At 44.8% G+C, this 26,885-nt stretch overlaps 1 protein-coding gene across 7 annotated transcripts in view; it reads right to left on the bottom strand.

Moving 5' to 3' along the window:
- The window catches only part of itgb5.L (integrin subunit beta 5 L homeolog), a 39,731-nt gene that overhangs the window by 2,947 nt on the left and 9,899 nt on the right, over positions 1-26,885 (bottom strand). For 5 of the 7 annotated variants that reach the window (XM_018234435.2, XM_018234436.2, NM_001093119.1 and 2 more), the window contains 9 exon segments: positions 26,349-26,598; positions 25,484-25,652; positions 20,614-20,775; positions 14,297-14,392; positions 13,061-13,150; positions 11,197-11,331; positions 7,714-8,146; positions 3,525-3,747; positions 3,212-3,312 (listed from right to left, as the gene is read on the bottom strand). In XM_018234435.2, the coding sequence (XP_018089924.1) occupies positions 3,212-3,312; positions 3,525-3,747; positions 7,714-8,146; positions 11,197-11,331; positions 13,061-13,150; positions 14,297-14,392; positions 20,614-20,775; positions 25,484-25,652; positions 26,349-26,598 (1,659 nt within the window). 7 annotated transcript variants of the gene reach the window in all.

Below are 26,885 nucleotides of genomic sequence, written 5' to 3'. Positions count from 1 at the left end.
ACGCGTCCTCTATATACATATGAGGGATATAATGACATTTTCCTTTTCCCCTCAGACAATTAAAGGTTAATGATCCGATTTCTTGACAGCTGGAGGCATGGGAGACCCACTGGTCATGGGTGGGAGTGCAGGAGGAGACACTGATTACAGTGGCGTCAGTTTGGGATAATCAGTGAAATACATGACCTTGGGGATGATCGGAATTCCATGACATTCCAGGAGCTTCCTGATGGGACATATGGGCTCAATTAGGAAGAGCTCCCACAGCTTGGAATGGAGAGAAAAACAGTAAAGTGCTGAAGTCGTGCAAACGACCCTCATGCAAATAAACACAGGGGCCCCAAAATATTTATCTTGCCTTATCTCAGGGCAGGAGTGTGTTCTGTAAGGGCTTTAGCACACAGGCAGATTCGGGGAGATTTAGTCGCCTGGCGACTAATCACCTCTTCTTCGGGACGACAATCTCCCCTAACTGCCTTCCCCCTGCTAAAATGAGAAATCGCCTGCTGCAATGCACTCGCGGAGCTTTGATTTCAAAAGTCGGCTGAAGTTTCCTTGTGAAGCAACTTCGGAAATTCGAAGCACGGTGTGTGCATTGCCGCAGTCGATTTTTCATTTTAGCAGTGGGAAGGCAGTTCGGGGAGATTGTCGCTCCAAAGAAGAGGCGATTAGTTGGCAGGCGACAATCTCCCTGAATCTGCCCGTGTGCTAAAGCCCTAACTAGGCCCCCATAGCATGTACAGAGGGACCATCAACCTTACGTTCCCACTCAGACACTTCCACGTCCTGCTATTATATTGTATTTTGTGAAAAGGAATGCACCATGCAACCAGAGGGCTCTAGATTTGTATTTCACCAACTGCTTGAGCGCTGTGGGATTCCCAGCTCAGACTTAAAGAGATATTGCCTTGTTATAATTACTACATGTTTAAAACAACCTTTAAAGGGGCTGTAATTTTATATGATAACAGAGATTTATTTCTTTTAAAAGCTAAACGATTGTGGTTCCTCTGCCTCTGCCAAGCTCTTTTATCTGCCCCATTCTCTGATTGAAATCATGCAGAGGCATCAGCAGTAGGGATCCTGACATGAACCTTGTTTCAAAAAGGGTATATCCACAACCTGTAGTGTCTGCCATAAAGCAAGAAATGACTGTTGGGTTTTTGACAGAAAGGAAGTAGAGAGTACGAGTACCAGGAAATACACTCCCCCATGCAAAGGAAGTAGAGACACTTACATTAATACCAAGAAATACACTACTCCGTGCAAAGGAAGTAGAAACAGTCATACGAGTACCAGGAAATATACTCCCCCATGCAAAGGAAGTAGAAACAGGCTCATGAGTACCAGGAAATACACTCGCCATGCAGGTACACAAAGGGACAAGGTTCAGTAGCAAAATAAATGAAAGTTTCCCCAAAGCCGCAGTACTTATTATACATTGCATTCAGGAACAATCTAATTTTTTGGAAATCATGAGCCAGTACCCCACTCAATACAAAAACTGGATCATTTAATGCAAAGGAGGCTACTGTTGCTGAAGGAAACAGCAAAGAAAAGTGATAGTCAGATGATACTGAACTACAATTCCCAGAATTCCTGAAAAAGCTGAAACATAACAATGCAATTGGTAAGGAATCTGCACAATAATGTGCAATATTAATAAAACCCTTTTTCTTGGTGGCTCATGGGGGAGAATATTTCCTGGTACTCATTTGTGTGTGTGTCCAGGGATGCTGTTGAGGTAGTCACAAAGAACATATTTTCCCATGTAAGAAAAACCTCATATAAAAGTCATATATATTATATATCCCAGGGTTTACCCAGCTGGAGCCTGGAGAGACGTATAGGATTAGGTAGCTCAGTGGGAACAATAAGAAATATTGGCAAGCACAAAAGAACCAAATCCGGCACGTTTGCGCTGCATAAAGTTTTATGGGAACCAGAACCTTTATCTAAGGGAAACTTACAGTGTTGTATTTAACAAGAATATTTTAGAAGGAAATTATGGGATGCAGGTGCCCACTTTACGGATATGAATCCAATTAACTGATTCTTGGTTCCCTGAGGTGCCAGCACAGCCTGAGAGTCATTATCCATAGGAAAAATACCCTTACAGACAAGCACCCCCATATCTGACACTGAGCACCAGGATGCACACTGCAGCCCCCTCACTCACCCTCCCTCTCAGTGCAGCTACATGTGGGGTTTCATTCATTTGCGTGTAAACCCTTTCTTCTCTATAAACATCTGTGTCAGATCAGAATACAGAGGGGTTCAGTGACTCCCCATCCCTGCAACACACAAGCTTCCTGATTTCAGCACAGGGGAGCTATGCTTTATACAGATCTGTGTTGCAAGAGCAGGTAGAACAGAGCAAGGTGTGTGTGTGTGTTAGAGACCTGGAAGGATTCATGGGTGCACTGGCTGTTTCTCACTTGCAGACACTTCTACAGCCATATGGCAACTAAACAAAACCATATAGGTCCAGGTATAAAAATATCAGATACTGTCCTGAGGTCACAGAAACAAGCAAGAAACTTGATTATGCACTGTTATTAAGGGCAGAGACACGCAGCTATTGTGCTAGATCGCTTCTTCTTGGGGTGACTAATCTCCCCGAACTGCCTTCCTGCCGGCTACAATGAAAATCACCGGTGGGATGGCACTCTTAGTCGCCCGAAGAAGCGAAAATAGCAGCGTGTTGCTCTGCCCTACAGGGATGGCGTTCCTGGAGTTTTTATTGTTAGTTGTACTAAATCACATACAACAATGCAAACACTTGCTTTATTTGGTACTTCAAAGCAACAGAGGGAACAAGTGAAGGTTTTAAATCAGGTTCTTCTTCCCAGCGACCCCCCCCCCCTGTACAATGATCTCCTTATCTACATACCTGGAGCAGAACAATAGTAATGGGGGTCCTTAAACAAGCCAATTCATTTGTTCTTATCTTTATTCTAGAATCTGATAACAAGCTCCATATAACTATGTACCTCCCTTACTCAGCTGCTGCCCATGTCTCAGGTTTACTGATAAAGAGGAGTTCATTATACACAAACACAAATTTGGTCCTTTAAAGGAATGTGGAAAACACATTTCACCCCAAGCCTTGTGTTCCCCCCTCCCTCATGGCAAGTCACAGCCAGTAAAGAAGATTCTTTCTGACCCTTCACTCTTGCTTGGAAACATTTGGGGCCCCCTTGCTACTCACTGAGCTCCTCCACTGTGATGATCTCGTCCTTGCAGAGCTTCTGACATGTTTGGTTATCAGCGAGTCGCCCTGTTTGGTACAGTCGGCATTCAATGCAGTCCCTAGAACAAGAGCAACTATTAGGGACTCGCCATGCTCACAGGGGTCTGAATAGGAGATGTAGAAATACTGTGTGTGTGTAGGGGGTGAATGTATTACTGAAGCACTGTGCTATTACTCATTCACACTGTGATTGTTGGCCCTTCTGTAGCTTGTTAGAGTCCAGCAATACAGAGCAGGAACTGATCAGGCTATACACAGCCAAGCAAATTACATTTTGGTTCCACAGGCATCAGGGCACGTGGGACACTTCTCGCAAGTTTCTCCAAAAGCCCCCGGTTCAATGCACTGACACCTCCCACACACGCAGTTGCCTTTTCCGCTGCACATCTGTCCATCATCAGAGAGACAACTGCTGGTCTCTATGGTGCAGTTACAGTTGTCACCAATGTAGCCGGCGTGGCACTTGCACTCCCCACAGTCACACTCCCCATGGCCTGTGAAATATAACACAACTCTTATTATGATTCACAGCTATACTGTAATACTGGGACAGTGCTCCTACAGTATTCAGTATTTGTATGTAGTCTGTATGTCTGATGGATATACACCCTAGGTTTATACAAATCGGACCCTAAACAGGCAATTAAGCACCAGGCCCTACTGAGACTAAAGACAGCCTTCAATATTTAGAGCGGGTGTCCTCTTTTCAGAGAGGCCTTTACACTCCCAGTTGCATAAGAAGTGGTTTTCTTAACACTAATCCTGCATAATAATTACACAGGATCCCCCACCCCGCCCCCTCCCACCCACCCCAACATTACCTCAAACTCATTCAAATGCTAGTGGCAATTAGCTTTTCCTGCTGAGGGCTCACCCTAAACTCCCACTCCCTCCCTTCCTCCCATCTGAGTGAGAAACCCTACAGACTCCAGCTCAGTACCAATAGCAAAAAGGGAAGGAAAGATGTTGTTAGGCCTCTGCACAGGGACAATGTAACATTGGCCTGGAACTTTATAGTCATCACTGGGCCAAGGTCTGGAGTCATAAAGTAGGGACTAGATTCTTGAGTTATATAGCAATCACTTGGGTATGGCATTATGCAAACACAGTTCTGGGGGTATTCAGCTGCTACTGAGCTAAGTTCTGGGGTTATACAGACACGATTATCCCAGGTACTACATCACTGGGATCTATGGTTGTATAGCTGTGACTAGGCCAAGTTCTAGGGTTATACAGACATCATATAAGATGAAGCAGCCGCTCACAGCTCCATAAACACTCCTGCACCTCCGGAGTAAGGGTGCACGCTTCCTTGTTTCTCAAGCCTCAGGATATATAGAAAAAAGTTTAGGCAGCAACACCGTGCTCCATGAAAAAACAGGTTTATTTTGTCCATTAAAATGAGACCACCACTAGACCAACACCTAATGCATTTTGGGCGTCTTAAACGCATAAGGTTTTGGTCTAATGGTAGTCTGTTTTTAAATGGATTAAATAAACATATTTTTATATGCAGCACAGTGTTGCTGCATCAACTGTTTTCTATCATCACTGTGCCAGGTTCTGGGGTTATACAGCTGTGATTGGACCAAGGTCTGGGGTTATACAAATATCACTGTGCCAGGTTCTGGGGTTATACAGCTGTGATTGGACCAAGGTCTGGGGTTACACAAATATCACTGCACCAGGTTCTGGGGTTATACAGCTGTGATGGGTCAAGTTCTGGGGTTATACAGACATCACTGGGCCAGGTTATGGGGTTATACAGGTAACACTGGGACAGGTTATGGGGTTATACAGGTAACACTGGGCCAGGTTATGGTGGTTAAACCGGTTTGACTGGACCAGGTTCTGGAGGATGGAGTACAAGTTCTATATCAATTGCTGTTTATATTTCTGTTATTCAGATTAAAGGGAACCTCTGTGTCAGTTTTGCCTCCAGCACCTCCTGCACAAATGGGCAGTTCCATAGGAATGATTGACACACATGTAGGGGGGTGACACAGTTGGGACCCAGACACCCATGCGTCAGCAGATGAACCACAATACTAAAAGCAAAACAAACATCTCCAGACAAAAAAGGGTCACATAATACTTTCCCAGAAGGTTTCCCAAAATTCCCCAGGGGAAATATGGACCATAACAATTGTCAAGTTACTGTCAAGGGGAAAGGGCCGGCCAGTAATACAGAAACATCACCAGACCCCCCCCCCCATACCCCCCCCCCCACTGAGCTATTCCACCCACTATTCTACTGTCAGTGGGTAGAATATAAAGCAGCCAATCCCCAGCACAATGTATACATTTAGGGAGATGTGGAATATGCAGAGAATCCAGCCTGTACAGGGGCACATGGGTATCAGAAGGCACAAGAGGAGCAAGTGGATTAATAAGAGGAAGAGGGTGTGGGCAGTGAGCATTCTCATAATGGTATTGCGCAATTCTTCCTAGCCTAATGCCCAAGTAAGATGTGTGTGTAGAGTGTGAGTGTACTAGTATACAAATAAAAGACAATGAGAAGTGAATATAATTGAGTGCAGTTACTGAAATGAACACAAAATTATAGGGAGAAAGTTGCCCCCCGGGGGATGTGGCACAGAAACTCCCTATGTTTGCTGGAAATGAATAGGATACAAAGGACTCCATCAGTTCAACCTGCACCCTGTGATTCTCCCACAACCATATAAATATATACTGTATATATAATATCTCTCAGTATGGAATCTATTGGTATACAGTATATGTGTTTGGCACTGTAAACAATTGGAGCCAGACGTCCAGTTCATGGAGGTTTCTCGCCTGACCGTTGTTGTTTGTGCAGTGTTGGGGCCAAACAAACGTGACATTATGTAGTGGAACATCTGTGGTTGTGTCTACTGAGGCAGGAAATCACTTCCAGTCTCTGCCAAATGCAGCCAAAATCTGAACTTTCTCCCTTCTGCGCTTACAGTTTCTTCATATCCTTTTTTTATCCCTCCTGAATTGCCCCACCATTGAATTACCCCTTCTGAACTTCCTATTTAATTAAACCCCATGAGCTGTGCATAACACCTCCTGAATTGCCTTTAAAACCTGTGTACTTCCCCTTCTAAACATTCTCACCTCTCTATTAAGCCTTCTAAACATTCTCACCTCTCTATTAAGCCCATTGTCCTACTTGCTATCGCCTCACCTCTGTTTTCCCTCCAGCAGTTACCCCAAATCCCTGTAACAGCCCACATAAACTGCCCCCACACCCCTTCAAAACAGCCCTGTGAACTTACAGCTAACCCCCATCCAGTTTTAGTCCATCTAAACTGACCCACCCTCTGCACTTAAAGCTCCCCATACCACCCTGCGCTACTTCTCATTAAGCCACCCACACCCCCACTGCCCAGAGGCAGACACAGAGTACTCCCTTGTATAATACAGAGCACGGCAGGACTGTGAGATCACTATGACTATGTCAGTGCCAGAGCCCAAACTATTTTGTGAAAATCAAAAAATAAAGAAATCCAACCAGGAGTTTAGTGGCGTAGGGAGCAGGCAGAACATTCCTAAACAATGTTGTTCTCTCCCGGGAATCTCAATGCATGGTTGCTAGTGTAATTTGGACCTTGGAAAGCTGATAAATTAAAAATAACTCAAAAACCACACATAATAAAAATTCAAAATCAATTGCAAATTGTCTCAGAATATCACTCTCTACAGCATACTAAATGTTAACTTAAAGGTGAACAACGCCTTTAATCATCTACAGTATATAAGCCCTTGTGTTATACCCTCAGTGCCATCAAGGGTTAATAAGCCTATTAGCCCATGGCAGCCAATGAAATTCCAACAGCATTCTGTGCTCTATCTCCCCCTTATTTGTGGGGTCACAGATCCAAGCCTGCTCCTGCTCTCCTCTATTAGTCATTGGCAGTCAGTACTAAAGTAACCAATGGATACAATGTCTGTGGCCCTGAACTGTGAGGGCCACTTAGGGACAGAGACTCCAGCTGAAATACTTGAGGCTTTTGCAGGTGTGTCTAGTGGTGTCCATTGGGCCAACGGTCACCTATCTACCGGCCATGGGGTTACAATATCCATGTGATCTTGTTTGGGTATTTGTGGTTTCCACATACCATGGCCACTAGGCAGCTCCCACCAGAGGAATCCAAGCTGACTGCGGTTAAGTAAAGTTGTTTTGTTTAACGAGAATAACAACAAACTGAGCTGAATCATTCACCCACCAGGAACCCTCCATGGCTGCCAAATTCCAGGAATGTAATGGGGGGGGGGGCAGCCTGTAAATAGCTCCTCACAGACCCAAACAAAGGGAGTGGGGTGGACAGGCCCCAGTACCCACATTCAGACTCACATGGGTCAGTCTGGTGGCATTAAATATAAACTAAATAAAAATGCAGAACTTTTTATCTGTGTATATCTGTAGTTATACATATGGCTAGAGCTGCCATAGTGCTGAGACAGTCACTCACCTGAGCATAGGATGCCCTTGTACCTGGCGCAAGAGAAGTCATCACACTGACAGAAGGAGCCACTAATGATGCCAAATTCACTCTCGTAGCACACACACAGGCCACACAGGCACCTGCCACGGCCATTGCACACTGTCTTGCCCTCGGCCTCCCTGCAGGTATTCTGGGACACGTCACTGCTGATCTCTTCCTCTCCGCACTCACACCGGGCCCCCAGGAAACCAGTGTCACAGTCACAAACACCACAGGTGTAGGTCCCATTGCTGCTGCATTTGCTGCTCGCTGTCTCCACCTGTTGGGCGCAGCTGCAACTGCAGTTATAGGTCACAGTCACCTCCAGCGTGTCACGGAATCCCACAGGCTTGATTGTGAACGTGTGCTCTGTGCCAGGGGGGTGGCAGTTTCTGGCCTCAACTGACACCTCAAATGACACCTGCAGAAAGAGCAGAGGGACATAAAATGCCTGGGATGCAACCTGTGGCCTTTAAATTACATCTCCCAATACTCTCTAGTAAACAAAAGCTCTCTAAGCATTGCATAATGTGACAACTGCACTGGATCCTACTACCCTGCTACAATGATACAGACACTGGTTATGATTCCATGGGGGGAGATGTTCTAGTGCTTGGGGAAGCCTGACAGCACTGCTGCCTGGAGAGACCTATGGTTGATTCTGCTGCATACCTCCCAACTGTCCCTTTTTTGGAGGGACAGTCCCTCTTTTGACAGCTCAACCCGCAGTCCCTCATTTGTACTGGAAAGTCCCTCTTTTCTCTGCACTGAACAACCAGAAAAAGAAACAAAGTTTCTCACTTAATTGGCTTTTAGCAGAGAGCCCAGAACAGCTAACAGGTGCAAATAAGATACTTTGTAACAATTTTGAGACACAAAAACACAGTTTAGATAAGGAGAAATATTTTCAAACTTTCATAACCTGCCTAATTTTGTAAAACAAACTTGGTAATTAGGGGGTGTGGCCACAGAAAGGGGTGTGGTCAAAAAATTGCTGCGCTATGTGCCGAAAAAATTTTTTTGTCCCTCTTTTTACTTCCAAAATGTTGGGAGGTATGCTGCTGGAAGAGAGAAATTGAAATGGACACTTTCTCATGAAGGAGCCAGTTAAACAAATACACTATATAAGAAATGTCCCCAAAAAAAGAAGTAAGCTTAGTGCATTACATCATGTGGGTGACAGGGGGCATTATTTGTGCCAGTTTATTTTTACAAGGGTGCATGCTTTGTGGGCCAAATCTGGGAAACCAGTGCGTGGGAGCAAATAAACAGGAAGAAGGGACTGACAGATAAACAAGGTACAAGGAAGTGGGGAGGGGATGGCGGCTCACAGGGCATTAATACATCACATTCTTAATAACACTACAGAAATTCTTCAGCTGAGAGAAGGTTCCAGTCTGCACATAAGAATCCTACAAACTCCCGCTCACACTCCCAATATCCCCATCTCTTCGATCTGTGCTGGAGAAAACTAAAATCTCTGACAGGGCTGCTGTACATGCAGGTGCTTACAGTAGTTCTATGTACTATGCTAAGATTCCTTAGATAGAGATCCTTGTCTGCACAACTCATATTACTTCACACAAGAGATTATACATTTATAATACACAAAAGCTATGAATATCCTGTAAATTATATCCTTATAAACGGTGAGTTCTGATGTCATCAGTTATAAACGGTGAGTTCTGATGTCATTTCTGTCACATGACTCACTGAAATTTGTGTATTATAATAAATAAAGTACCCCCAGTTGTAAAATATGAGGATATTAGAAGTTACCTCGGAGTTCCATGACCTGTATAAAAACACTCGGCCTTCGGCCTCGTGTTTTTATATGGTCATGAAACTCCTCGGTAACTTATAATATCCTTATATTTTACAAGAGGGGGTACTTTATTCACTATATAATAAACCAGGCTGCCATCTGGGGGTACAGCAGTCAATGGAGGAAGGCCACAAGATTGAAAAAAGTGTTTTACAGGTCATGAAGAAAGGGGTAGGGCTTGTCATGGAGTTTATGGATCACGCATGGGGTTTTTTGCATAATTGGGAAGTGGCCAGGGTAGTTCAGGGACGTGACTATGTATGCAAGAGGCATTTTCCCCCCAATTTTAGTTGTTGGCAGAGCCCACCACTTTGGAGGCCCAGGTGACTAGGGCACCCTGGGGATAGAGCCCTTCTAATGTAGTAGTATGGTGCCCTGTGCGTCGAGATTGCAACCTTGATAATAGGAATGTAAGGCATTGATGTGAATCAGAGTCCAGGTACCAATACGCTGAGCTAACCCACTGTAATTGTGGAAAGGGGTCTGCTTCATGGTGGGGGTGTACTGGTGGTTGGAACTGGGGCAAATACAGCTTATACCTGCATCCAACAATCTATCTCGCTTATCCCAAACTTAAATACAAGTTTCAGCATTCACAAGCAATGGATGGTATCAGGGGCGTAACTACAGAGGAATGTTGGGGGCCCTAAAATGAATTTGCTGGGGGCCCCACTTACATCTAGTTACCCCACTTGATGGTATATGGTATAGTGATGGCTGGGACTCAGCTTGACTCTATTTGGAACCGGAGTCTGTCTCTCCATCTCCAAAGGAATCTTACAGACACGTTCTGTTCCCATGAGTCTGGACTGACTCTGCTGAGCATTCATACACAGATGAACCATGTCCCCTCACATAACAGACCTCATGCCTGCACAGAAACTTGGCAGCGGCAGCCAGGGGAGGCTTTTAATAACCAGGAACAACACATCCGCTGACTCAGCAGGGCTGCGGGGGGGGGGGGATTTACTGCAGGGGAGGGAGATCTCTCTCATGGGGATTGTGTGCCATATGATTTATTTGTAGCACATATAATGTAGCATAAAGTTATAATCACTCAGAAGCTAAACATTTCCTCCACTTCCCAAATCTGATTCTTCCAATGTTAAATCTCGAGTAAGGTCAGTTTGTTTAATCCCTTCCACCCTCATACATACTGAACTCCAAGCCAAATGATTTCACTAAATCCCTTAAAGGGGAACATTATCGGATTACTGAGCACCCCAACCTAACACTTTTTCCTGCTGCAAACAACCCACTCCTACTGCAAGTCCCAGACAACTGCTTGTACACATAAGGGATCTCACACTTGTACAACCAGTCATTCTTTGCTCCCAGTTTGGTGTGAGTTGTTTGCAGCCGGACATCAAACACAGACAATTGTTTATGCCCAACGGGAAATTAAAGCCACGGTACATTGTATTATTTAAATATTCTGCCAAAGCTTGACAACCATAATTTGATGCACTTCAGTATAGAAAATGGCAAGGACTTCTGCCACTTTTAAATACAATAAAACCCGATTTTATTCCATGCATTTATAACAAATACATCTATATTATACATCTGGACTTCCCCCCCCAAAAATAAAGTGTCAGGGACAAAGCAATCCTCAGGAATATTAAGCTCTAAAGCAGTAAACTTACAGTGTCACCAATTTTCAGTTCTCCACATTTCTTGACCCCTGGGTAGGATACACCGTCCTGACATGTGGCAGTAAAACTCAGGCCAAGGTCCTCAGGGCTGTCCGACACCATTAGTTCCACCTTGGAGCGGATATTCTGCAGTAGGAGAGAGTCACTTCGTTATCTCCATTGGTAATTAAAATAATCCTTAACTCTTACTGTCCATCTGGGAATCCAGGAAAATAATTCTGGGGATGCATCAGTGCTTCCTTTTTACCTCCTCTATGCTTATCCATCATGTCGGGGGCACGTTGCTGTGGCAGAAAGCACAGGGCAGCAGAGACTTGATCCCCAACCATCTACATCCAACCATTAAAGGGAAACTATTGGTTTGGGAAACAATGTTCTGGGCAAGGATACTTAGATATACCCTTGGGGTCTCAACAAACACATGGCAGAGTCAGTTCCATTTACCATTTATTGTATATTTGCAGAACTTCTGGTTGGAGTTGACTATGGCTGATAACACAGTTTAATAGGGAAAGCTTTTTTATATTTATCAAAACACGTTTCTTATAAAGTCATTATTAGATTAAGAATAGTTTGCCTGAATTATGCCATGTCAGGCAGATAGGCTCAGGAAAGTGCTGCCACAATCCCACCTCCCACTCAGGGAGGTAAGTGATACCCATAACTGACCAGGAAGTAGAAAGAGTGTCTTGAAGCACAAGGCAGGGGGGGGGGACTTGATCCTGCACTGGATGAGATGCGGAAAATGTCACCAAGTGGAGGGAAAATGTAGCTCTTTAAAGGCTTTTATCCCAGTAAAGTACACAAGTTAAAACAAATCCCCCCCCAAAGTGGGGCAGGTGCCCGGACAAGCACAGACAAACAGAACATTGTCTCCATCAGGGCTCAGCCCGCGGCACTTACTGGATTCATTCAGTGATTCATGTCGACAACTCTCCCCCTGCCTCATCTCCTTAGGAAGTGGCTGCATGTGGCAGGTGTTTAGTGCAAAGGGACACTGCATGTAGGGACTTGATATGGGGCCCCTTTCCTGCCCTAATATGGACAAACAAACTTTATTCCAGTAGATTCTCCATTAGAACAACTTAAACCCAACTAAGGCAGAGGGAATCTCATATGGCTCAGAGGCATCTGACAACCAAATATTTGCAAAACTGAATTGCATCCAGGGGCAATGAAGATATTTGGGATCACCAGCTGAGCTATCTCTTTGCACTGAGCCAGAATTAACCCCTAACAAACTGTTCCTGCTCAGACTGGCAGTTGGGTAGGTCAGCCTTGGATCAGTGCAGCCCCCATGTCTGGAACAGGCACAAGCAAGTCAACAGAGGATCCTTACGATGCAGTAATAACTTACATAATTCTCCCACAGGGGATAGAGCATTATGGGGAGATTATTGATGCCCATAAAATAGAGAATTATTGGAAGTCTATTTATTCCCATAGTAAAGAGCATTACGGGGAGTCTATTAGTACTCGTAGGACAGAGCCTTATAGGGGGCATATTGGTGTCCATATTAGAAAGCATTATTGGCAGTCTACTGGTTACCATAGGACAGAACATTATTAAGAATTTATTGGTGAATAGAGGACAGAGCATTATTGGGTATCTACTAGCCTAGCCAGTAATAATGATACCTGATGCTAATGCTATTAATAGGGAAGAGAGCTAACGGAGTTACGAAGGTCGCTATGTTTTCCCAGATAAAGGTAGTAACACTAATGAGAGAGCATTATGGGGAGTTTATTGATGTCCATAGAAGAAAACATTATGGCTGGTTTATGAGTATCCACAGGAGAGAGCATTATAGGGAATTTATGGGCACTCCTGGATCAGAACATTGTGGATACTTACATTGTATGCACTGACGATTAGCTGAATGATGTTCTGGGAATCCTGGTCCAGGATCTCAGCTGTCGTACCAGGAATCAGTGCCGTGAAATTCTGGGAAAGCACACAAGTGGATGAATTAAACATATTTCCAGTAATTGTATATTGGGAGCAGTCTTATTCCCCTGGGAACAAGCCTGTACATAGAGAACAGGGTTATCACCCTGGGTATGAAACTGTATATTTGAGCAGTATTATACCCATGGGTATGTGCCTGTATATTGGAAGCAGTGTTATCCCCATGGGTACATGCCTGTATATTGGGAGCAGTGTTATCCCCATGGGTACGTGCCTGTATATTGGGAGCAGTGTTATCCCCCTGTGTACATGCCTGTATACTGGGGGCAGTGATATTCCCCTTGGTATTAGCAATATGGTTTTAGTGGTTGTAGGATAACTGTAGAATAGTGTAAAGTAAGGTGAGACATTGGGAGTAATTATGAGATCAAGCTCTGATTAGGATTTCTTGAGCCCTGGGTACAGGGAGAGATATACTTTGTGCTTTATCCAGGAGGGGAAGAATTAGCTTTTCTGTCCCTCTTCTTCCAGCACTGAAGCAGTTAAGACTCCTTTGGAAACACATTATTAACAGAGCCCCATCTTGTGCCTGAAAGCCACTCCCATTCAGCGACTGCTTTAAAGGTTTATTCACAAATCTATTTTAAGGCCACAGCCAAGTGACTGTCTGTACATGCACTGGCAACCAATTGCATCACCTTGGCACCCACTCAGCTTGGCCAGTGATGGGCACAGACTCTGAGCAGTGACACAGCTAAGGGGAAAACAGGCACAGACTCTGAGCAGTGACAAAGCTGGGGTGATATGGACAGTCTCTGAGCAGTAAAACAGCTGGGGGCGAGATGGGCACAGACTGTGTGTTTTGGCTGGCATACAGACTAGCATAAAGCAGCCCCAGAGGCATGTCATTAAGTAGGACTGCAGGACATTCCCAGTCACTCGTTTCAGATGGTTTTGTGGCAAAGAACTTGCCAGTGATGAAGAAGCAATGCCATGGCACTGTGCAGTAGAAATGGACCAAGGACTTTGTTAAAGGCAAAGTAACATAAAAGCTCAGATTGTTCCTTTGTCCCATTTGGGAGTGTATTTGTATCTGTAATTGTGGAACAGTTTGTTAAGCACAGATGTATATTAGCCATACCAGCAAAGGTACCTGGGTGATATTCATGCGCATACACCTACCTTGTACAGCACATAATGGCTTTTGGTGACAGCAAATATGAGGTTAATGTTGTTCTCAGACAGTTTGTCCCCAAGTAGCGCAAGCGATGGATAATCCTGGGCAAATAAAGCACATTTACCATCATCTAAATATCAGACTCAATTCTATTGACACACACTATCTTTTTTCATTCTGTGTTGGACAAACAGATGGACAGAATTTATTGTATGGGTGTTAATTATGCTCCCTGTTTGGAGTCTCTTTAAATACAGAAATTACCCCAATCTGCCTGGGGGATAACAATATACAAATGAAGGTACAAGCCCCAGTGACTGTTGCAGGTGAATGCATTTCCAGTAAGACGGAAAAATAACGGAGACTTCCCTGATTATTTCCACATGCTCTAGGACTCCCAGCCGTGCATACACCACTCCGGCTGACCTGTAGCTCAATGGGGAAGGAATTTTTAGCGCTGGGTGCTATCATAGCCTGTATTCCTGACACAAGCCATATGTTTAAGGCAGAGCAGAAGGAAGAAAAACAGTGCAAATAGATTGGAAACAGCCGGTTCAAGATTGTCTCTGGTGTCATACAGGATGTTTATCTGCTGCCCTCCATCTTGTACAGAACCAGCATCTGAGTCTGCCCAATACCACATCCTTGTCCACCGAGAAACACCCTTCCTTAGCCACTTGCACCGCTCCAAGCCAAAGCCAGTGACTGCCAAAATCTTGTGGCATCAACCTACACAGATCTCATTGAGACTACATCATGCTCACCCACACCCCACAACTGTAAGGTCTGTGCTAGGGTTCCTGCCCGCTGAATTCTCTGGATGTGCATGGGAGCCGGCAGCACTAAACACACTACATTGTAGGATAGGAACCATTCAGGAGCTAGGCTGACCTAATAGGGAACGGAAGCCTTTCTTTGCTTGTGTGACTGCAGGGCTGTGATTGGCTACCCCCCTCTTACTGTACTTAGGACACGCCCACCCCTCATTTGAAACATGGACAGGGACCAGTGAACATCTATAAGGAGCTCCAGTAAAGGGTCCATTTTTAAAAACAATATTAATTTACACCCAAAAGTAAAACCTGCACCATATAGTATATATCGTTGACTACAAAATGGTTTTTTTTTTCTCCCTGTGGATAACACAGCACATAATTAAATACCTTAGGCACCCTTTAACAAGTATTTCCAAATGTTATCAAAACCCCACCAGGTTCACCTCCCACAGGTAGATCAGGCAGAGTATGGCACACACTGTGACAAATACTGAGTGTGACCAAAATCTCCTTCTACTGGTCCCATTTTATCCATAGCTAACTGACTAGTACACATTTAAACCAAGATGGTGTTTCTTCTTTGTTCTACTTTCCCGCCAAAAAACTTTAAACAAAGGAGCTCCCAGGATAGCCCTCCAGAAGAGCTGGACAACCCCCTCCAAGGTATTTCCCCCTCCCCTAATGATGCAGCAGGGCCCCTGCCAATCAGACCTGCTTGGGTGGGGTTAACCAGAAGCAAGGCCGGCCTCCCAGCCAATCAACCCTAGGGGGTGGGGAAAAGGCCAGGTATACCAGAGGGGAGGGCTAGAGAGTTGTTGTTGTTTGTCTGGGGTGTAACCTGGCTGTGGCAGGGCACCCTCCTCTGCGGTTCCTTGGAGTTTATCCTAGCTGAGGCAGGAAGACTCCCTCCAACAGTTTGGATTCCCCTACCTCCCAGAAGACTGTTTATACCTGGATCCCCTTGAGGTATGGTTGTTCTGTGGATTTACCCAAAGGCACTTTGCTCCTTACCCCTTTGAAATTGCCCAAAGGAACTCCCTGACTTTGTATTTGGATTTGCCTGGAGGGCGTGTGCATCTTGCTGGGGACGCTCCAAGGGAAGCTCTTTGTTTCGGACCAGGAGTGTTTTGGATTTGGGGGAGTTCATATGCTAATGCCGTGTACCTGATCTACCGCTTGTTGTATATCTGAAATAAACCCCTGTGTAAACCCTTCTTACAAGTGTGGTATTTCCCTGTGTGTGCTAGTTGGTCATACGTCACACGTTTACGTGACATTCTGGTGGCAAGCGGTGCGGATAATGGAAACTAGCACATCAGGGAACTTCGCAAACCTTACAGCTCAGGAGATTACTGAGCTCAGGCTACCAACGCTACAAAGGCTCTGCCACACATGCGGTATTGACACAGTGGGAAAGCGGAGACAGGAACTCATAGAACTTCTCACACACCATTCTCTACCTACCCAGGAAGGTGATGCCCAGGGTGACCCAGAAACCCCTGAGGAGGGAGAAGAAAGCTATAATTTGCACCAAGATGCAGCTGGGGAACCTGAGGACAACACCGTTACCTTGTTTCAGAAACACCTTGCTGCTATTGGTCCAGGCTGACCCCAGCAGAACGGCTAGAGGTATTGCGCCTAACTATACAGGGAAATCAGCCTAGGAACTTGAGTTCTGGGCCCACAGCAGGGCCAACCATTGCACGACAGCCAGTTGTGAAACTGACTCATGCTGCCTTCCCTGCCTTTGATGAGTCTAAGCAGAGCATAGACAGCTTCCTTCGCTCCTTTGAAGGTTTATGTGAGGACCACCAAGTTCCCCAGGATGAGTGGGTGCTTATTTTGGCTGGTAAACTCACTGGTAAAGCTAGCGAAGTCTATTTGGAAATTCCATACCCCCAGCGAGCAAATTATTGGAAAGTGCGTCAGATTCTCCTCGCCAGCTACGCCATCACTCCAGACTTCTACAGAAGAGCTTTCCGCACCCGGCGTAAAGCCTCCCAAGAAACTCACCAGGATTACGGGAATAAGTTGCAGAGGGATTTCCGCAACTGGGTACGGGGGAATAAAGTTAATTCCCTTGAGGATTTGTGCCAGTTGATGCTAAAAGAACAATTCTTCGAAAACTGCTCCCTTGAAGTGCGACAATGGGTTGGGGACCGTAAGCCTGGTACCTTGGAGGAGGCCACCCAGTTAGCAGATGAGTACGTGGAGAATCGTGTCCAGTCCCAGCCACTTACCCTACCCCTGAGTCCTACAAACCACTCCTGTGAGGCTGATCGTACCCATGCTCTACATGCCAGCCATGTGACAGTCAGGGCCCTTCCAGATTCTAAACCAATTAGGATTCCTCGGGCCTGTTTTATTTGTGGTTGTACTACTCACTTACAGGCAACATGCCCACGCAGACTCCCTAACCTGACCCCAATAAGACTGCCACCTGCCAAATCTGCAAATATTTTATCACAGGGGGTCACTGAGTGTCAAGTGCAGGATGCCCAAGAGACTGGTCCCCATATCTACAGGAAGCAACAAGTGAATATTGATGCATCAGACCTAAAAGAATTTAGAGTGTCAGCAGTCAACTTGTGTGCCCCAAAAAGGTGGGAGAACAACTGTGCACCCAGGAGAGGACACAGGGTGTTCCACAGACAAGACTGGAACATTAAACAAAACTTATAACCCCTACTCCAATTCATAGTAACAGATACAAAGTCACCAATTCTCCAAACTGCAAAGTCTACATTGGAAACCTTGGCAAGCATGGCCATAAGACTATATTGGAGCAGGCATTTGGATATTATGGCCCTTTACGTAGTGTGTGGGTGGCCAGGAGCCCCCCGGGTTTCGCATTTGTGGAATTTGAACACCACAGAGATGCTGCTGATGCAGTACAAGAACTAAATAAACGGACTTTGTGTGGGCGTCAAGTTAAGGTCGAATTTGCATCCATAGACAGACAAAGTAGCAATAAGGCTCCTCAATCCCCATGCAAATGGCTCCCAACACAAAGCAGAATATGGACTGAGAGAAACAACTATGTCACCCAAAGATTTAATTGAGCCAGTGGGGCCTTCAAAGTGCAGCCGGGACTCACCCTACAAAGGGGATCCCCAGCAATGCACTTACTATGGGGGGGAAGAAATGTGACAAATACTGAGTGTGACCAAAATCTCCTTCTACTGGTCCCATTTTATCCATAGCTAACTGACTAGTACACATTTAAACCAAGATGGTGTTTTCTTTTGTTCTACTTTCCCGCCAAAAAACTTTAAACAAAGGAGCTCCCAGGATAGCCCTCCAGAAGAGCTGGACAACCCCCTCCAAGGTATTTCCCCCTCCCCTAATGATGCAGCAGGGCCCCTGCCAATCAGACCTGCTTGGGTGGGGTTAACCAGAAGCAAGGCCGGCCTCCCAGCCAATCAACCCTAGGGGGTGGGGAAAAGGCCAGGTATACCAGAGGGGAGGGCTAGAGAGTTGTTGTTGTTCGTCTGGGGTGTAACCTGGCTGTGGCAGGGCACCCTCCTCTGCGGTTCCTTGGAGTTTATCCTAGCTGAGGCAGGAAGACTCCCTCCAACAGTTTGGATTCCCCTACCTCCCAGAAGACTGTTTATACCTGGATCCCCTTGAGGTATGGTTGTTCTGTGGATTTACCCAAAGGCACTTTGCTCCTTACCCCTTTGAAATTGCCCAAAGGAACTCCCTGACTTTGTATTTGGATTTGCCTGGAGGGCGTGTGCATCTTGCTGTGGACGCTCCAAGGGAAGCTCTTTGTTTCGGACCAGGAGTGTTTTGGACTTGGGGGAGTTCATATGCTAATGCCGTGTACCTGATCTACCGCTTGTTGTATATCTGAAATAAACTCCTGTGTAAACCCTTCTTACAAGTGTGGTATTTCCCTGTGTGTGCTAGTTGGTCATACGTCACACGTTTACGTGACACACACAGCACAGCAGGACAGAATATGTCATACACAGGTAGAGTAGGACAGGCAGACTATGGCACACACAGGTAGGGTAGAGCAGACAAAGCAGGATAAGAGATAAGGAAACCTATCAGGACCACTCTAAAATGAACAGCACATACTGTACTATGTACAATGACACAATCCAAGTGCTTCTCCTACAATCTGTATGAAATGTGTGCAATGTGGACACTGACTGTCTGAGTTGTGAACAATACACAGGATTACAAGTGTGAACAATGGAGATTTACAGCCTGAATCTGAGAGGTGAACAATACAGGGGCAAGTTAATTTCAGTTCTGATACCTTTTGAATCTTATACAAAGGTAAGCAATTAAAGCAGCCAGACATCAATGGAGGGCCACACAAGGGGGGATGGTCTGTGGGCCGCCAGTTGGACAGCACTGGTGTAGAGAAAATGTCCCCCACCTTTTCTTTACCCGTGGGCCACATTCAAATGTAAAAAAGTTTGGGATCAACACAAGAATGAAAATATTTCCTGGGGGTGCCAAATAATATCTGTGATTAGCTATTTTGGTAACCTTATATGGATTGGCAACCTACAGGAGGCTTTGTTTGGCAATAAACCCGTTTTTTATTAAACCAAAACTTGCCTCCAAGACAGGAATTTAAAATTAAGCTTTGATGCCACTGGGAGCAACATCCAAGGGGTTGGTGAGCAGCATCTTGCTTGGGAACCACTGGTGGGGGATCACTGGTGTAGATTAATGTTATTTTTTTTCTGGTTAGGCCAATGTGCCTACATGACAGCAAGGGAAGGGAGGGGGCAAGCAAAGACCATGCATAAAGCTGGAAGAACGAAGCATTCACTGAGGTAGAGAAAAAGTAGAGAGCCGTTAGCGAGCAAGTAAATAAATAGTAAGCAGGGGGTCATGCGGACAGCAAGTAGATAGTAAGCACAGGCATTAAGGAAGCAAGTAGATAGAAGCAGAGGGACCTATAGTGAGAAGGCAGATGTAAGCAGGGGCACATAGGGAGCAGGTTGATAGTAAGACAGAGGAATGAAGGGAGCAGGCAGATAGTAAGCAGGGGGTATGCAGAGACGTTCAGGGGGGCATGTAGCGAGAAGTTAAATAGTAAGAATATAGGGAGCAGGGAGATAGTAAGCAGGCAGCATCTAGGGAGAAGGTAGATAATAAGCAGGGGGCAGGCTACAGAGCAAGCAATGGGAATGCAGGGACAGACCATGAGCAAGAGCTAAATAGACCTTTGCAGCAACCCAAGAAGTGAGATTCAGTTCTTGGAAGGTGTAAAGAGTTACTGCTAATTTCTGCTTTATGGCTGGTTAAATGCCACCCTACTGATCTCTGCAGGATAGTTCACCAGTACTGCCCTTCACGGTAGCCACCCAGGTCCATATAGTTGGGCAGTAAGGCCTACCCATATGCCACATGTTTGGCCCTTACAAGATGAACAGTGTGACACTGACATACGAACACACACAGACATGCAAGGATGTTTGAGAACAGAACAACTGAAGAAAACTCCAAGCTCACAAAATGTGTAATGCCCACTAAAAACAACATGGGGCAGTAGCACTGGGCAAATGGTTAGCACTTACCAGCTTATCAGAAGCGCTGTACTCATTATTTTCATTAAGGTGACATTGCCCATCATGAGGCTGCACCACACCAGCCAGTTTCCCATCCAGCGCAACATGTGGAACATCGTCAGTGGTGATTAAAAGTAAGTGAGATGCCTCTTTCCTCCAGCCAATCCGATCCTGAAGAGCAATCAGGAATAAAGCATATGTGTTATTAGCTATGAGCCTGTCTAGACAGCTTATACTCAAACATGTTCACTATATGCAAGTAAAATGCTTGGCTATAGAGCATCAATATTTACAATTCCACTTATATGCAAATAGAAAGATACTTCCCCTACTTTGGGTTTTCTGATCTATTTCCTTTGGACAACACAGACTGTTTGGCTGCACTGTACAAGAGTAGCTGGGGGTCCCTACACCGAGCCGGCAGCCAACACAGACACATCAGCTCCCTGCTGACACACACATACACATGGACACACCAGCTCCCTGCTGACACACACATACACATGGACACACCAGCTCCCTGCTGACACACACATACACATGGACACACCAGCTCCCTGCTGACACACACATACACATGGACACACCAGCTCCCTGCTGACACACACATACACATGGAAACACCAGCTCCCTGCTGACACACACATACACATGGAAACACCAGCTCCCGGCTGACAAACACACACACGCAGGAAAAGAATGACGACCGGAGAATAGGTGGAGCTCTGAAAACACATTGGGAGGAATGTAATTAAAAGTCGCAAGTGTTATTTTAAATGGCGTATTTGCGAATGTTTAGCACTGCTCTCAGTGTCAAATCATTCGCTGGCGAATATTACATTGTGCATTTTTGCTAAGCAAAGGTTTAGCGTTAACACCTGCTCTGGAGTTTCCTTAAATATTTTATTACTAAAAAGATTTTAATAAGTCAAAAAGGACGCAAACATGGTCGCTACTGTTTGCAATCATCTTTGCTCAGGTTTTTTGTGCTAGCGAAACATATTACATTCCCCCAGTTGACTTTTTATTTCTGATTGCTGGCCAGATTCTTATGGCATTAAATATAGGTATTTCTGTTGCATTGCATGCCACCTAAGGTTGAGGTGCTAAAAGGGAATGGAAATCCAAAAAATAATATTTTGCCTATAATTCTTAGCAAATTCCCACTGTCCATTATTCGTACTGTTTTTAGGGAAAGGGCACACTAAGCAGATCACTTTAATACAAGCTCTGAAACCTGCTGTAATCACTAAGACTGGTGTTACACGGTGACTGATATCGTCCTGCTGAAATATGCAGGTCAAAAATCAGCCCCTATGTGGGAAGTAACCTCCTCTGCATTTAGGTCTGGTACCACCTTAGGCATTGGACCTTAAAGCTCCCCCAACGTAGTGTCACAATGTCACACGCACCTTTGCACTTCCAGCCAATGTCACTTCTGCCCTGCTATGCTCCGAGACCTGCACCCCTCACCTTCTCCCAATCTCTCCTGTAAATGTTCCATGGTGGCTGGGGGCATTTTTTTTTAATTTATTAATTTATTTAGGCACCCAATTTACTTCAGTGAAAACACACTCAGCTGATTTCAAAAATGCAAACTCTCTCATGTCTTGGCTGAAATCAACAGAGCGTGTTCGCGCCTGAGCCAAAACTCTGGTTCCTTATGCAAACAGAAGAGGAGGCTACTGCCCGCATAGAGGCTGATTTTGACCTGCGTATTTCAGCAGGATGATTTCAGCCCCCTTGTTGCACTTGTCTTCGACTGATTCTGCAGATTCCAGCAGGTTATGGGACTTGTCTGATTTTGGCAAAGAAACTGAAGACTGCATTTTTCTGCTGATTCAGCCTCCCGTGTGGCACTAGCCTAATGCTGAGGGCACTGAGAATTGGCTCCGCTGCCCCCAGTCGGCTTAGGGCTGATCTCCACTCTGCGTACTTTCTCTCAGCCTGCAAAAGAAACGCAGGTTGAGAGCAATGTAGTCAATGCTTCGTGTGCCCTCAACCAAATAAGCACCTCCACATAAAGTACCTGAAATCCCCGCCCACCGTCTGAAATCTGCACAATCAACAAATGAAACACTGAGTAACTCCCTCCATAAAGAATCTGCACAGTCAGCGCAAGAAGAAATAATAATCTCTACATAATGAGCCCCACCCAGCACCTAGGAGTCAGGGCAAGCACGGAAACTACATAACTTACTCCCTCATAAGATATGTAGACAATAAGCTTTATCCTTACCTGTGACCAACTGTGTGATAAGAAATGTATTATACAAAGTAAGAAAGGGGAAGACATTCTTCATATGCACACTAAGTAACAAACTACAGACTTGTTTGAAAGTGCAGACAAAATATATTTCATACTCAGTCACAACTAATTGGTTCAGGTTGGCTAGGTTCTGTGCAAAAGAAACAACCTACAGAGTGAGTATTAGCGGAGGATATAGAATGTTCCCCTGCAGAAAGATAAAGGCAGTAAGAAGTGAATTCTGTAGGAGTGACTGCACAAACTTCAGTGCACAAGGCAGACAGAGATTTGCTGAAAACATTTAATTTAAGGCTACAAAGATGTATAAAAATGCATACTGTACTTCGTGAACAGGTTTGTGCTCCACCAGGACAGGTTTGGACTGGCAGTTAGAATAGTCCCTGGCATTTCAATACACAGATACCCAAACAGCCCCCCCCCCAGCTCACTAAATAGTGACTGTCTATGGCATCTTACAGCAGCCTGGCATTTACCAGAATCCACAGATTGCCAGTCCAGGCCTGTACCTGGAGCCATCTACAATAGAACTGTGCCAACATGTTTACCATTGCTTCAAAAAGCAGGACAATTAGGCAGGCAAACTGGTCTTTTTAATACCACATTCAAACAATAGTCTCATTATCAGCTGAGAAATGGTACAGATGAAAGGGTTAACCTCTAACTATCTACAAATATTGATTCAGGTTTAAATATCCAAGAGTATTTGGCACAATTAGCAATTTCCTCTCTACATTTTCCTCCTCTATCCAAACAAGCCTCCTAACAGGGACAATTGCACAACACTTGCCGCCTCCTGTCTGAGAATCTTGAGATGAGGAAATTTGCTGATTAACAGAAAAGTGACGTTTCTAAGAATAATTTGTGTTAGTGCGGTCACCACTGAGCCCTGGGAGAGGAACAATGTCCTGGGAATAAGAGCTACCAGTTTCACTTGCACAGCGTATTCTTGGTCCTCGTCTTATGTCTTATAACCACATTCTAGCGAGGCAACTAAAATATCTATGCACATCAAATATTCTACAACCCTCTGAATCTGCATTTAGTCTCTATTGCTGACAATTTCTTTTTATAGTTAAAAATGTATCTTTTCTTTTAACTTTGAAATGCTAAGACCTCAACAAACATTAATGACGAACAGATGAAGCCAAGGCCCAATAAGAATCTTTAGCCTGTTTCTAAAGGCCAATTGAGCAAATTATAAGAAAACCACAAGAATCTGTGCCTTATGATTGGTGGACTTCTTCGCAGTTTACCTATAAATAATTATAGCTAGCTTGCTACTTCTCCTTTTTTATAGCATGGTAGAATAGGTCATGTGTATGTAAGGCGGTAAAAAGGGTACTGTGTTAGCAGGCCTGGACTGGGAGTCAAAATAGGCCCTGCCATTCCAAGTCCACAGAGGCCCAAACAGCCCCCTACCAGCCCAAACAGCCCCCTTCCAGCCCACTATATGGTGACTTTCTATGGAACCATACAGCAGCCCTCTGACATTTGCCAGAACCCACAGATTGCCAGTCCGGGCCTGTGTGTTAGCCACCTTCTTTGCAAAGAACTTTTCAATGCTTTGTCCAACAGTCTGTCTGCAATAAACTATGAAAAAGAGTTACAGCTGCCTGGTTATTGTCTACTAGAGAGAGCAGCCTTATCAATAGTGACAGTAACTGGAAACCAGGCTGGAGCAAAAGAGATTTTAGCGGGGTGACTGTGCCATGAGACAAGGCAAGAACTGTGCCTCAGGCAGCACCGTGGTAGCAATAAGGGAAATTTCTGAGCTATACAAGATATATGTTGTGCTTAAAGGGTCTGCCACCTTTAAATAAAATTTTAGCATCAAGTAGAGAGTGATATTCAAAGACAATTTGCAATTGGTTTTCAATTTTAGTCATTTGTTTCTGAGTTCTTTAGCTTGTTATTCAGCAACTCTACAGTTTGCAATTTCCACAATCTGGTAGCTAGGATGCAAATTACCCTAGCAACCAAGCATTGGTTTGAATAAGGGACTGGAATATGAACAAGATAGGGCCTGAATGAGTAAAAAAATGAGTAGAAAAAAGTAGCTGGGAAGAGTCAGAAGAAGAATGCAAATAATTCAAAAACTAGAAAAAATAAAAAATGAACACCAACTGAAAGGCTGATTAGAATTAGCCATTCTTTAACATACTAAAAGTTCATTGAAAGGTGAACCACCCCTTTATGGGAAATCCGTGGCAATTTCAGGTGCTTTAGTGCCACACTGGTTGAAAGCACAACTAACCCATACATACATACGGATTGTGTATTCCCAAGAGCAGCTTTCCCAAAGGAAGAATATCTGGGCATCAGCAGGGGAGATTCACAATGAAAATGACTTGATGGAGTTACAGAGGCAGAGAGTTGGCTCCAGCGCTTACAACCTTATTACTGAGGACAGAGTTCACTCCATGGTCTGACAGAAGAATATTCAGGAGTCAGGACGGACTAGAGAAAGCCAAGAGGAAAAGTTCCAAGTTTCTCTGTAAATGTTTGAAACATTTAAACTATGCACTGGCGCTTCCATCGCTAAACAATCCCGGCTGCTGCCTTTGGCTCCACTCTGTGAAACACTCAATCCGAAGGCCACAGTGTACTCACCCCACATACAGCTGCCTGCAGGATGGCGTCAAAAGCTCCTTCTGGGGCATCCCTATTGCGTGACACTCGCTGCTTCTGCACCTCGGCGTTAAAGCTGTTTGCCTTGTCAGTGAGTGAGAGAAGGTGGCGGAATCCAAATGAGGGAACACAAACAGGGAAGTATTTGTATCTGGGAAGAGAAGTCACAATGCACAATAAGATAAACAGAAGCCAATATCAGTTCTTATCTATAATACAGGGGCCCCCAAATTGTGGGATTATCTTCCACAGTGCCCAGCACCATCCATCTCTAATATGCAGCGCACAGATTGTTAGCCCTCTGTTAGATGTTGTGCCCATTCCTCTATAACATGCATGCAGTACTACTGCAATACCTTACTAACATACAGTGCCCACTGCCATCCCTTGCTAACATAACATCCATCTCTAACATGCAGTGCCCATGGATATTCCTTGCAACAAAACAGCACACATCACCATCCTTGAAAGCGGCCAGCACCACTCCTCTGCAATATACGGTGCCCATTGCTATCCCTCGGTTACATGCTGTGCCCATTGCCATACCTCTATAACACGCATGCAGTACTCCTGACACTCCTCTTTAACATGCAGTGCCCATTGCCATCCCTTGCTAACATAACATCCCTCTTTAACATACAGTCATATCACTATCCGTCTGTTGCATACTGTGCCCACTGTCTATAACATTCATACAGTACCCTTGCCATTACTCACTAACATACAGTACCATTTGCTACTCCTCACTAACATAACATTCATCTCTAACATGCAGTGACCACATCTATCCCTTTGACATGCAGGTCTCTCTAACATCACAGAAAGTTCTCCTTAACACTGTACTTACCCAGTGCAAGGGTTGTTCTGATATTTTGGGGCAGTGTAAGAGTAAGGGGACATGTTCTTATCCACAAAGGTTCCAAAACCCAAGCGAAAGTTACTGGTCAGTTTCTTCATCTCTGCAGCTAGTTTGGTTCCTAAATTCCGGATGGTATCCAGATCATCTTTCATGGAAAGAGATAAATCCATCAGGTAATAGAGATCCACCGGGTAGTCTTCTACCTGCCGCACATGGACCTTAAATGAAGCTGCAGCCCCTGGAAAGACAAAGTAGGTAGGGACTCAGAGACTGAGGGTTATTAAATAATGTTATATACTTACTAATCCCTATGGAAGGAACTAATGGACAGAGAGTGATATGCATTTATATTCCAGGGGCCTATGACAGAGAAGGATAAAAGTGTATCCATGAATCGCTTCATATCAACAATTAAATCTGGTAAAGGGATGGGTGAGCTTTGAGTGAGGTATGATGGCCATGGGCTGAATCCTATTATATCACACCCATAACTCATGTAAGAAACAATTGTGAGTTCTCCAAATG

The sequence above is a fragment of the Xenopus laevis genome, chromosome 9_10L (assembly GCF_017654675.1).
Source record: "Xenopus laevis strain J_2021 chromosome 9_10L, Xenopus_laevis_v10.1, whole genome shotgun sequence".
Taxonomy (NCBI): Eukaryota; Metazoa; Chordata; class Amphibia; order Anura; family Pipidae; genus Xenopus; species Xenopus laevis.
Note: the sequence above shows the minus strand (reverse complement) of the source record. Positions and strands in the feature narration are given on the sequence as shown.